The sequence below is a fragment of the Paroedura picta genome, chromosome 3, assembly GCF_049243985.1.
Source record: "Paroedura picta isolate Pp20150507F chromosome 3, Ppicta_v3.0, whole genome shotgun sequence".
Classification (NCBI taxonomy): Eukaryota; Metazoa; Chordata; class Lepidosauria; order Squamata; family Gekkonidae; genus Paroedura; species Paroedura picta.
This window is the reverse complement of record NC_135371.1, coordinates 132345816-132359000: the sequence shown is the minus strand read 5'-3', so window position 1 is coordinate 132359000 and position 13185 is coordinate 132345816. Positions and strand designations below refer to the sequence as shown.

Here is a 13185-nt window from a genome sequence, read left to right as displayed (position 1 = left end):
CCTTTATGTATCTCTACCTGTAATGCAAATCCTTCTTCCTGCTCCCTCTACTTATCAAGAGTCACCTGCTTCCAAAGAACTAAAGCCAAAAACAAGGAATATGTAATAGAGAATTTGACTATGCAATATGTTTGGTGCCATGGCCTGATCCTGTAAAGCAGATCAGCATTTTGATACTGGGATTTTCCTGATCATGCAGATAAATATCTTTATGTAACTTCATTTGATGATTTGCACAATCCCATGTTGCAGAATTTAATTTTAGTACCGAAATTTAGACCAGGTATTTGTCATATATGTTCTGTGGAATGAATTATTAAGTACATACGTAAGTGATTCACTTGATCAGGAGAGTATTCTACACACTGTAGCGTTTACTAAAGTATTTGTAAGTTGAGCACATTGGAAAGGAAAACTACAAAGGTTGTGCTGCTGACTGGTATTGCCAGTAATTATGCCAGTTCCCACAATCCTTTTGTTTTAATCAAAAATGGGTGGCCTGTATTGCAGCAGTTCAGCTCACATTGTTGTGTAACTGTGGCAGAAGTCCTAAGATTATTTCCCAGCGAGTAAGCTCCATTGAATAAAATGGCTTTACTTCCCAGTAGACCCCCATTTAGGTGGCTTGTTCCCTGCATCTACCCTGGCCAACCTCCCAGTGGTGCCTGGAGATTTCCTGCTATTGTAATTGACTTTCAGATGACAGAGATAAATTCTCCCGGAGAAAATGGCTGCTTTGGAGGGTGGACTCTGTGGCGTTGAATTCTCTTGAGGTCCTTTCTTTCCCCTAACTCTGCCCTCCCCAGGTCCATTCTCCAGATCTCCAGGTATTTCCTCACTCAGAGCTGGCTACCCTACCTGTTTCAACAGGCAGACTTATTAAAACTCACTACCTAAACGCACACATGAAACACTGCTGCAGATCATTCACCTTCAGAAACTTTATGGTGACCATAAAAGTGTGGCAAGCTATGATCTGTCTATGGAGTGAGAGCTTAGTCCAGCCAGAACCACAGTCCTGCCTGAATCAATCCACATTTCAGTAATCTAAAAGGAATGTGTCTGTGGGCTGATAGTTCTCTGCAAAGGTTTCCCATGTTAATGTTGTGGTATAACTATCTAGGTCTTCTAATATGTGCTATCTAACCATAAACCAAAATATTACATGTGTTTCGATGTAACATGTATATAATATATACTATATTTATATATAATTATAACTTAGTGCTATTGAAACAATTGTTCCACCTCCCATAATTCCTATGCAGTTTTCTACTTTACACACAGATGCACCAAATTTTTCACTCCCCAAAGTGCGTGGGACATAAGGAGGGAGTTCCATGGCCCCTCCTCCTTTTCCTCTCCCTCCTCTTCCACCAATTAGCAGATGCAGCGCTGTGTTTTTTAATATAGGGTCTTTCTATGGCAATATCAGCCAAACAGGCATCGGGTAGACCATGTAACAGCATCATGTGATCACATAGCCCATCACATTTGCCTACCAAATCAGAGCAAGTACAATCCTTTTATCACCACAGCCAAAATGGTCAAACATTTTTGCCAGGTTTCACACATCTCCTGAGCAACAACATGGTGTGTAATTCACAGGGCATGAGTTTTCTTAATGGAATCCCCTCCTCACCATTTTCGCTGTTTATTATTCCTCATTGCTTCATACTTGACATTTTACAGCTGCCTAATTAAAGCTCAGACTATAACATGGGCTAAGGCCACCCAATGGCTCTATCAGCCCATCCCTGTTTATTTGAACATAAATGCCACTGGGCTTGCTGCCCAACGGCTTGCAGCCTGTGGCCAAGATTAAACGGGACACACACAACTCTCCCCCAACAATTTGATGTGCTATTAGACACTTCTGTATTTTTCTTCCTCCCAATTACACCTCTGCTCTCACAGTTGTAGCCAGCAGAACTTCTATTGCCACATTAAATCTGGGCATCAGATCCATGGGAGAAATCAAGACTTCTCTGCCATCTTGTGATATCACAGTAGCCAGCACTAAACAGCCAGAAAATGTTCTCAAGTGTCTTTGCTGATTGATTCCTTTCTTAAAGAGTTCCAGAATCATTGCCAGCCTCTTGTGGACTGACTGTGCTCTCAGACCAGTTCTTCAGGTCTCTATACAGGGCCTGCTCTTGCAGCAGTATTTGTCTCCAGAGTATTTCCTGTTCTTATGCATTCAGTTGTGTCATACAGTAGCACTGGCATTTGTGCCTTGGCTGCTGTTTGCGGCTTTCTGGTTGCAAGTTTAAAGAAATACATTTCAGTATGCTAGAGAACAAGACTGGCCATCTGATTCTTCAGTGGAGTAGTGGGGAGCTTTTGGATGCGATCCTAAACACATTATTTGGGGATTAACAGCTTGATTGATTGGCAGTAAATGCAGTTCAAAGAATCTCTACTTACAGTTTTCAAAAACACGCTCAGCGCGCAACTGGCCAATAAGGGAAGGCCAGCCATGTGGCACAAAAAAACAAAACGTTTTTTTTCTCATTGCTATGCAGAAAACATACTCTTCAATTCCCAAGATAAAAATTGGAGGGGGGAAAGAGGTGTGGAGCACAGTAAAGTAAGTAAAGCCCTAGTGAATTGACTACACTGGAAATCGAATGGAAGCTGTGAGTGCAGAAAAGGCCATGTCTGTTTACTCAACAGTGTTCCATGAAGTTCTGTGGAGCTTACTCCTGTGTCAATGTACATAAGATAGCAGTCTTGGACATATATCACGCTGAAGTCAACAGGGCTTGTTGCCCAGTCACTATGTCAAGCCATACATTTCCCAAAACTGTGTGTACCAGCATGGTGTAGTGGTTTGTCGGTCTAGGATTGGGAGACCCAAGTTCAAATCCTCCTTCGGCCATGAAAGCTTGATAGGTGACCTTGGGCCACTGTCTCTCAGCCTGACCTGCTTCAGAGGACTGTTGCAGAGGATAAAAGGAGTAGGAAATGATATTGTAAACAACTTCTGGCACTTACTGGAGAGAAAAATGAGGCACATAAATACCTAGAAATAAAAAAGGCTTACTTTCCAACCAGCATGTGTAGGTCTGCATTTTTCCAGAGGAGGTTGCTCCTGAATGTGATTTGCATTGCAGTATTTATCACAGGGGTAGTCGAACTGTGGCCCTCCAGATGTCCATGGATTACAATTCCCATGAGCCCCTGTCGGCATTTGTTGGCAGGGGCTCATGGGAATTGTAGTCCATGGACATCTGGAGGGCCACATTTTGACTACCCCTGCAGATATGGGAGAACTGAGTGCTCCAGGCATCTCCTAATAAGCACTCAGGGTAATTTTTGGGATGTGTTTCACAGTCCAAAGGTGAGAGGGGAAAGAATAAACACAATCTGTTAAATTAAAACTGTCCTCTTCCTCCTCCACCCCCTCCTCCTCCTGCTGTTCTTTTGTTGCGGAGTTCAGCATTCTCCAAATACCTTTATCATCCCACCAACTGGAAGGCTGCTGACATTGGACTGCCGCTGGGGAGAGAAAATACTTTTAAAAAATATGCTTGCCATACATCTGAAGTATTGATCCTTCTTATAACAGCAATAGAAGGTTCCCAGTTCAGGTAATGCCACAAAAAAGTAAAAATGTTACGCAGTATACATTATTGTGGGCCTTTCCCCTTTGTCCCAGGATTTTGTCCTCCGCTGCTGGCAGAAACGCACTGAATCTCACTCCTTTTTTGCTTAAAACCAACCAACCAAATTGTTATCAGCTTGTGGAAAGCAGCAAGGGTTTCTCATCAAAGACCAGTTTGCATGAAAAGTATTAACTTTTCAAAGGTTCAGGGAGCTACCAGTGATTAATTTTCACCCAGCATGTACGCGGTTGCTACCTCTGGTGTAGATCAATCAAGTACCCATTCAAAGGAATTTGCTGAGAGAGGTACAGGGACTCAAGCCACACACCCTGCCTAGAAACACCACCCTTTAATTGCAGGTGATGGAGTCAGTCAGCACAGCACAGCTGGGTAGCAGGTAGGGTTAGAACTAGAAAGCTGGCACAAATAATCTCCACTCAGCTTTCATGCTTCCCAAGTGGTCTGGGCCAGCCAGTCTCGCAGTCTGGGCTACCTCATGGGGTTGTTGTGAGGATAAATGGGGGGAGGTGGTATTCACACTACCCAGAGCTCATTGGGGAAAGGATAGAATGGAAATGTGACCAATAGTGTCTTGCCAGAGGGATGGAAGATAGCGTTTCAGTTCCAGGTTGGGAAACTCTTTAAGATTTAGGGAAGGATCCAGGGAGGAAAGGGAGCCATATTGTTCACCTTTCAAAGCATCCATTTTGCCCAGAGGAACTGATCTCTGTCATTTGAAAATGAGCTATCATTCCAGGGAATCCCCAGGTCCTGTGTGAAAGCTGGCATCCCTATTTGCTGGTATCCCATTGTTGATAAACCACTGGAAGCGATGGCCATGCTAGAGTGTGACTCCAATATGGATTTAGAAAATAAAAGTATACCTTTAAAGACACTTTTGCAACATTACCATTTTATAGGTACACATTTAAAAAATTATGTTTTGCCGTGTATTCACAGCAAATGCAAAGTGGAAAATTGGCACTGCAATGGTTAAAAACAGTCACAGAAACTTGTAGAAAAACCTTTCTTCACAGTACACATTTTATGCACGTGTTTATTTATTTACATCATTTATAGTCCAGTCCACCTTTCTCTCCGCGTCTCGAGGTGGATTAAGCATGCTAACTCAGAAGTAAGCTCTCCAGTGCCCAGCAGTTGCTGCTCTTAGTGGAAGGAAATAACTTGCATGGCTGTGAGGGGAGGCGGGGGACCCATTTTCTCTGAACTTTGAGACGCACCACTAGTCAACATTTTAAAACAAGCAAAGGCCGCAGGACAGGTCTCTTTAGAGCAGGGGTGGTCAAACTGTGGTCCTCCAGATGTCCATGGACTACAATTCCCATGAGTCCCTGACAGGACAGGTCTCTTTAGAGCAGGGGTAGTCAACCTGTGGTCCTCCAGATGTTCATGGACTACAATTCCCATGAGCCCCTGCCAGCATTTGCTGGCAGGGGCTCATGGGAATTGTAGTCCATGAACATCTGGAGGACCACAGGTTGACCACCCCTGCTTTAGAAGCTCATCATTTTGCTCACCGTAACAGCCAGATGCTTTCTCTTCACCTGTCAGCAGGTGCAGCCATTCTTCCTGCTGTATAAGCAGCTGCTTTGTTAGCGTCCAGATCCTTCCATGGGCAAAGGGCAAGTTTGTGCACAAACTACCTTTGGGGCAATGTTGACTGCATTTCATTAGCAAGGCATTGCTTGGCCAGAAATCCATGGGGACATGCCAGTTTCACCCAGGACACTGATCCAGCCATGTTTGCTCTCCTGCAGCAATTGAAATGTACACGCTGTAGCTGGATAGTATATCCCTGGGGAGGACCCTAGAATACACAGAGCAACATAATTGTTTCCCTGAGGCGTCTTTCCCACTGACCTTTCCCTCACTAGTGTAGCATAGTGGCAGTGAAAAGTGAGGTATAAAACCAGCCCTCCTTCTTCATGATGGCATAATTGCACCTGGGAGTTTGCTCTTTTTCTAATAATCTGAATTGTTTTCCTCAGCTGCTCGTTTTCCCCCTTAATTGCCTCAATCCTACCTCAGCCATCTCCCTTCCTTAAGTACCAGCACACCAGAAACCTGGACATTCTTGCTAGCTGTCCTTTTGTCTTCACTTGGGAAACTCATTAGGGTCTACTTTGATCTGGGAATCACTGGTAACCCAATCAAAGCCATTTTGTCTCTACAAAGACAGAACTGTCACCCAGTCTCCATTTCTCTGCCTCACCCCAGCAAACACATTAAGTCCTTTGTTTTAGGGGCTAGCTGCCTGCCTGAATGTCATCTCCGGACATGAATCAGGGTATTTAAATAGATGCATGGACAACCATGTGTGTGCTGTTCTTGGATCGCTGCATGCATGTAGGACATCTTGCTCTCTCTCCTTTGGACTTCTTTATGTTGTAGAAGGTAGCTATTCATCTATCCTTGATCTTATTGTACCATCTCAACCCTTTACTTTTGTCTTGTGGGCTTGTGTTAGTTTAAATTTTGCACATATATTTTTGGATTTTAAATTTATTTTTTAATAAAGATCCTTTAAATTTTAGTTCAAATTTGGCCTCTGTATGAGTTTTCTGGCACAGACACCCTTGTAAATACGAGTGGAGATTTTGCTTGTTACCCTTCTCACTCAGGTCTCCTCAAATTTGCTAATTCCCCCCATCCAAAATTCAGGAGACAAGTGTATTTTAGGTAACAGTACCAGGCACAACTTCCTTTCCTTGCACACCTATATAGATGTCCCATCATGTTTTCTATCTGGTTCTTTGTCAGCCATGTTTCCTCTTGTGTGGAAGAGAAGGGAAAAGGCCTTCTCTAAAAGAATGACTGCCCATCCACGCCTTTGTACATACTTAACAACCTGCTGCTCATTTAATTGGGGACACCTTTTTGATTATGAATAAGTTATGAATAAGTGCAGATACACGAGATGCAGCTTTGCCTCTTTCCCCAGCCCTGTGTGGGTGGGTTTGCCAACTGTAGGTGGGGGAACACCCAAAGATTTGGGGTGTGGAACCTGGGGAACCAACCATTTTCTCCAAGGGAACAGATCTCTGTCACCTGGGGATCAGCTGAAATACCAGAAGATCTCCAGGCACACATGTGAGGGGGATGTTTGGTCTCACTATAGCAAATTAGAGTGTCCACTACACATGATGCTGGAAGTTTTGTGACTGGAGAGCCCAGTATATTCTCCATCTTGAAAAATCAAGGCTGTCGCACTGGAGCAAATTAGGTTGGGAAAATACTGCAGAGGGGAGGTTTTACTACCTTCCCCCGTTTACTGCATTCCTGGTGGAGGCCAAGGCTATTAAGATTGGGCCCCTGCTGGCCAGCCCATCCATTGCCCCCTTCCCCCCTTCAGTGCAACCGGGGGGGGGGGATCCGCCGTAATGGATGGTTTTATATTGGGGTTCTTGCATTATTTTAGGGGATTTTATGTCGGTCCAATTATTGTTATCTGCCATGAGCCACTCCATGGGAGTGGCTGGTTATAAAACAAAATATAAATAAATAAAAAATTAAAAATCCAAACTGAAGCCCTCCATGCTTGATTTTTCATGCCTCTCCCATCATCCCCCATCGCTAATCCTTTGGAAGAAACCCAATTCAAACCTGCTCAGACATGAAGCTGATTGTACTAGTTACTCTCCCTCAGGTTTAACCTCCCTCACAGGATTGTTGTGAGAATAAAATGGTGGGGAGAGCCACGCCTGTTTCCTTGACTTCCTCAGAAAAAAGGCAGGAGAAAAATAGGAGAACCTGTGGCATTCTCTGGAATGTCACCATTGTTAAAGACTTACGTTTCCTTGTTGACAGTTTCCTTAGGCTGGGCTGTGAATTGTTGCAGGCAATTATTCGGTTTCTCCCTTTTCCCCTGCCCCTCCCCTGTTCTGTACAAACATACTTGTGCTTGCCCAATGCTTAGTCAGCTTAAAAATGCCATGTGCCTTGCAAATGCTCCTGTCTCTTAAAACTAACTTGCACTCTACAGATAACAAAATGAGAGACATGCAAGGCTTATCTAGAACACTGATAGTTTCCAAACAAGATGAAAAGTGAATGCTGTGTGCACCATTACTGAGGAAGGTTTTGTGGTTTACCCTTCTGAAAATGTGTTACAGGCCTTTGGTATCAACATGATTTTGGGGGCTCACAAAGCGGGAGCTTTCAGCTTTTCACAGGGCCTGTAAAATGTAGCTCTTCCACCAGGTCTATGGTTGAGGCCAGTGTGGAGAGATCTGTGGGCCACCCAAAGGAAGGTATTCTACCACATTTTAACAGTGGTGGCCAGCAGTTCTCCCCTAGTCCCCAGTGGATGTAGGTGGAGGGTTGGTTTTCCACCATGCTTGTTATTGGAATTTGTTCATTGTTAAAATTTTAGCGGGGTTTTTAGGGGACTTCGTATCTTTATTTTTTATCTTGCCATGAGCCAGCTCTGCCGAGAATGGTGGGAAATAAATTCAAATAACCACCACAACTATAATAATAAATAAAACTATTTTATTCTTTTAAGCTGCTTAGTGCTGCAGCCCTGTGTGCATATTTAAATCCTGCCAATATTGCCATCTTGTACAGCAGTGGTCCCCAACCTGCGGGCTGCGGCCCGGTGCCGGGCCGCAAAGGCCATGGCACCGGGCCGCAGCTCCCTCTCCCCGCCCCGCCCCCGCAGTAAAAAACTTCCCAGGCCGCAAGCTTGCGGCCCGGGAAGCTTCTTACTGCGGGAGGCGGGGAGAGGGAATCAGGGCCGGGCCGCGCCTGTGCGGGCCATGCCCGCTCGGCCCGATCCGCGGGCGCGGCCCGATCCGTGGGCGCGGCCCGGGCGCGGCTCGCGGGCGCGGCTCGGGTGCGGCCCGATCCGCGGGCGCGGCGTGGGCGCGGCCCACGGGCGCGGCGTGGGCGCGGCCCGATCCGCGGGCGCGGTCCGCGGGGGCGCGGCCCGATGCCCTGCCGGTCCCCAGCCTCGGAAAGGTTGGGGACCACTGTTGTACAGCATGGAGTAGTAGAATCTCCTCTCTGCTGTGGAATGGAAGCTTACTGAATGAACTGGCGGTCAGTCACATTCACTCCACCAAACCTACCTTACATAATGCTAGATAAAATGCTAGAGAGGAGAATGATGTAAGCTGTACAGGGGGAAAAAGTGGGGTATAAATAAATAAAATTCAATTAAAAACAACTTGCTTCTTAGTAATTTAGGTATACTGAGCTGGTCTTGGAAATGATCTGGCATATGTCTAAGCTGCAATTCTCTATGTCTTGGAAAAGCTTGGGAATATGAGTCAAGTCAGAATATGGTGACCATGATTCTAGAACACTCAGAAATCCCATCCAACTATAAAGCACTATCATCATCAACATAAAAATATAGATAACTAAAAAGCATTCCAAAGGAAGAGTGTGCAAGGGAAAAAATTTGAACCATTTTGGATTTGGTCTGAAGAGATTCACACTGAATATGACTAGTCTGAATCACCCATAGGTGAATCAAATCTAAATCGATCCAAAAAGATCCTTTTTGTCTCTCTCAGACTGTGCGGGGAATGGGGATTTGAAGTAGAGACACCAAACTTGTAGTGTGGCTGCAGGAGCTCCTCCTCAAAAGAACCCCCAAGTTGCAAAAAGATTGGACCAGGGGGTCCAATTCTAGGGGGCCTCCATCCAATTTCCATTGTTTCCTATGATGAGAAATAAACAGTCTCTGGTGTGTTCGTAAATTCCCGTCATAGTGCCCCTAGAATTGGATCCCCTGGTCCAAACTTTTTTGCAACATGGGGGTTCTTTTGAGGAGAGGCTCCTGCAGCCATGCTACACGTTTGGTGTCTCTACCTCAACCCCCCTGCCTCAAGCCTGAAAGAATAAAAATGGGGACTTTTCCCCTTTAAAGTTTAAATGGCTTGTCTGGCTCTGGCTGTATCAAAACAATATTCATATGGGCCTCATCTTGTTTTGGTTTGGAAACTATCATCTTATGACCCCCTTATAAGGGGGATGGGGATTCACAAGAATGTGTTGCTTTTAGTGGGCCTAGACAGATGTTACATTCATGTGAAAGAAGAGCCTGCCAACAGCACGTATCAGGAGCCCTCGCTTCTGCAATGCTGCTGATCCATGAGCCTGCTGTATCGGTCATGCTAGGAGAAATACATGAGTGGAGATCTCTGTACTGTCCAGTTCCTACAATACAGTGATCACATATATGAAGTGCAAAGGAAGACCAATACTCATGGTTGGTAGCAGCCCAATTTCTATAAATGTGATGTCTGTACAGACTTGCTCAGTATTCTGATTCTTCCCTAAGAAACTAACTAGGCCAAAGCACTTCTTCCATGGCACATGTTCAAAATACTGGTAGATCTGGCAGTGTAAACAAAACAAATCAGAGCTGGAGATCATACTCAGACACATATCCAGAGAGTTGCAGGATGTCTGGCGTGGAGGCCATTGCGTGGAGGGAAGGGGCTTGAATACAGATAGAACAGTGGCTCTCAACCTTCCTAATGCTGCAACCCTTTGATACAGTTCCTCATGTTGTGATGAACCCCAACCAGAAAATGATGCAAGTGTTCTTTCACAGAAATTAAACCAAAACTGACCGAAGTCGTGAAGATCCATTGTTCATGATTGTATATAAATTAGTTCCCCCCCCCTGGGGTTTCTCAGTTCAGTTCTGCCTCTTGTCCCACCATGCCAATCTAGCTCTTTTCTGCTGCTTCAGACAGACGAATGCTCTATCTCGATCTACCCCACAAGGCTGTTGTGTAGATGGCGCCCCCCTGGCCAATCTGCTTGCCCTGCCACAACCCCTGTTAAAGGGTCGTTCAACCCCCAAAGGGGTCCCGACCCCCAGGTTGAGAACCACTGAGATAGAAGAACCTTAATGAAAATTCTCACGATTCAGGCTGTTCTGGGGACCCAAAAAAAACAGCCAGTCTACATACCTCCCTTTGGTCTCCTGGGAGAAAGGCAGAAGATGACATGCCATAACTTATTATAGGGGCTTCTAATGGGAATCTAAAACTGCTCACAGTGTGTGTAAAGTGCCATGAAATCAAAGCCAACTTACAGAGACACTGAAATGCTTTCAATGCAAAAGTTGTTTGCACTGCCCTCTTCTACACACAGGCACAACTTGCTTGGTGGTCTCCTCGGAGTAACCAGTGGCAAGCAATGGGTTGGCTTAGCTTCTCAAGGTCTGATGAGATCAAGCTAGCTGGGGCCATACAGGTCAGGGCTTGTCACCCACTGCTTGACCTGAAATCTCAACAAGTGTCCTTCTGGGGCAAGAAAACACTCTCTTCAAGTTAAGGAGGTGGTTACAGTGAGTGAGGCCAAAATTAATTCCTTGAGAAGTCCCCCACCCCACCCTTTAATAATGCTTTGAGCTTGTTCTTGTCTTGCATTTTCCTCACTGTTTGTACACAGCAAAAAGAAAAATAGTTTTGGAGAGAAAAAACACACACACAAGCACAGCATCAATAATAATCAACGCTGTGGTCATTGCCCCTCTTCAAATTCTTTAAAAATCTACATTTTAAAATCTTTTGACTGTGTGTCCAGATGGATTTTCCTCCTAAGAAGCAAATTCGAGCCTCCTCATTGCAAGGATCCCGGGCAAGGAAGGGACGGGCGTCCAAGACAGAATGGAGCGCTTGAAGTTTCACTTCACGGAGGTTTCACTTTTGAACTTCCTAAAGTTCCGGCTTCCTGGGAGGAGAGACAGAGAGAGAGAGAAAGTTTATTTTTCGGGTCGGTAAGCCCCGGACAAGACAACCAATGGGGGAAGAGGAGGGGGAGGGGCCATGCCCTGCGTGATTTGTATATCCCCTCCTCCGGTGCCGCGCTTGCCTCGGCGGAGCGTGTCCAGCCGCCCCTCTCCCACGGCGTCCCTTGGCTCCATTGGCCTAAGCAGGCCCGCCGGGAGTAGCGCCCGCCCCCTTGATAAGGTGTCGCCGCAGCTGCGGGCAGGCTCAGACCCCGAGGGCAGCCGCGGAAGGTGGAGCGGCGACGGCTGCTGGTTGCATCGGCGAGGCGCATCGTGCCGCTCTCGGGTCAGCCCGGGCCCGGCCCAGAACACCTGCTGCTGCTGCTGCTGCTGCTGCTGCCGCCGCGGACGCCTCTGCGGGCCTCGCCTCTGCCTTCTCGAGCGACCGCCGAGCGGCCCCCGGGAGGACCATGAACAACGGGGTAGGGAGCGAGCCCCAGCACTTGCCCCGGCTGTGCTGCCCGGAGAAGGGCGCCAACGGCTACGGCTTCCACCTGCACGGGGAGAAGGGCAAGGTGGGCCAGTTCATCCGCTTAGTGGAGCCGGACTCGCCGGCTGAGAAGTCCGGGCTGCGCGCCGGCGACCGCCTGGTGGAGGTGAACGGCGAGAACGTGGAGAAGGAGAGCCACCAGCAGGTCGTCACTCGCATCCGCAACTCGCCGGGCTCGGTGCGCTTGCTGGTGGTGGACGCCGCGACCGACGAGCGCCTGCAGAAGCTGGGCCTGGAGTGCAGCGAAGAGCTGGCCCGCGCGCTGCCCGCCGACAAGGCGCCCACGGCGGCGGCGGCGGCCGAGGAGGAGGAAGTGGAGGAGAAGGAACCGAGCGACCGCGACCCGGAGCCGCGGCAGGCTGCCTCGCCCCTGGAGCCCGAGAAAAGGAACGAGAAGGGAAAAGGCCACGCTGCCCCGCGGGTAAAAATCTGGGGCACTCCCGGGGGCCCAGGGCAGGGCAGGGCGGCCGGGAGCAAGAGACCCGTCTCTGGCAGGCCTCCTTCGAGGCAAGCCCCGTTGTAGTCCCTGGGGCTTACTCTCCGGAAGGCGCCCTCCGGGTTGCAGGCCGATCCCCGCGGAGGCTTTGCACCTCTAAGGCAGGGACGAGGTGAGGCACCTCTAGGGCAGGGCAGAGCAACTCCACAGCGGAGGCATCCTCGGGCCGGTCCAGAAGTTACACCGGACGCGCTTCTGCCTGCCTGCCTGCCTGCCTGTGAAGTGGCCGAGGCCGGCCGCGAGGTGAACTTCTGCCGCTCTTGCATTTGGACCATCTTAAACGGGAAGAAGCCCTACGCGGGGGCCCCGGGTGGGTTGGAAATCTCGACGTGGCCCCTTTCCGCGCCGACTTCGGGGCCCGAGGGTCACCCCGCTGCGGAAATTCAAGCGAGGGCTTCCCACCTCATAATCCTGCAATTTCCCGCCGCCTTTTCTGGAGCGACTCAGTCAAAATAGGTTATCTCCCTCCCCCCCCCTTCTCTTTCTGGTGCTGATGAATAATCCGACGCCGTTTTTCTTCTCTCCCCCCCTCCCCCTTTGTCATTATGAAATGTGACCTCTTCTTGAAAAGCGGGTTGCTTCCGCTGTGTGTGAGCTGAATGCCAGCCCTGCCGGCACCCACATGAGCTGTGCCGCAGAAAGAGCAGGAGAGATGCGGGGGAGGGGGGGGGGAAGGGAGATTGGGAGGGGCTCTTGGTGGGCTCCACCCAACTGCAGCCAGCTCCTTGCCAGGACTTCCAGTGCAGTTCTGGTATCCCAACTGAGTGGGTGCAGGAGCGAATTAGAGGTAAAGATCAGGGTGTTCTTTAAGAGGCAG

At 48.1% G+C, this 13185-nt stretch overlaps 1 protein-coding gene across 1 annotated transcript in view; it reads left to right on the top strand.

Moving 5' to 3' along the window:
• Positions 1-11469: 11469 nt before the first annotated feature.
• Positions 11470-13185, top strand: part of NHERF1 (NHERF family PDZ scaffold protein 1) — a 63899-nt gene continuing 62183 nt past the window's right edge. The window contains exon 1 of the mRNA XM_077327890.1: positions 11470-12293. Coding sequence (XP_077184005.1) covers positions 11793-12293 — 501 coding nt within the window. The 5' untranslated portion in view covers positions 11470-11792. The remainder of the gene's footprint in view (positions 12294-13185) is intronic.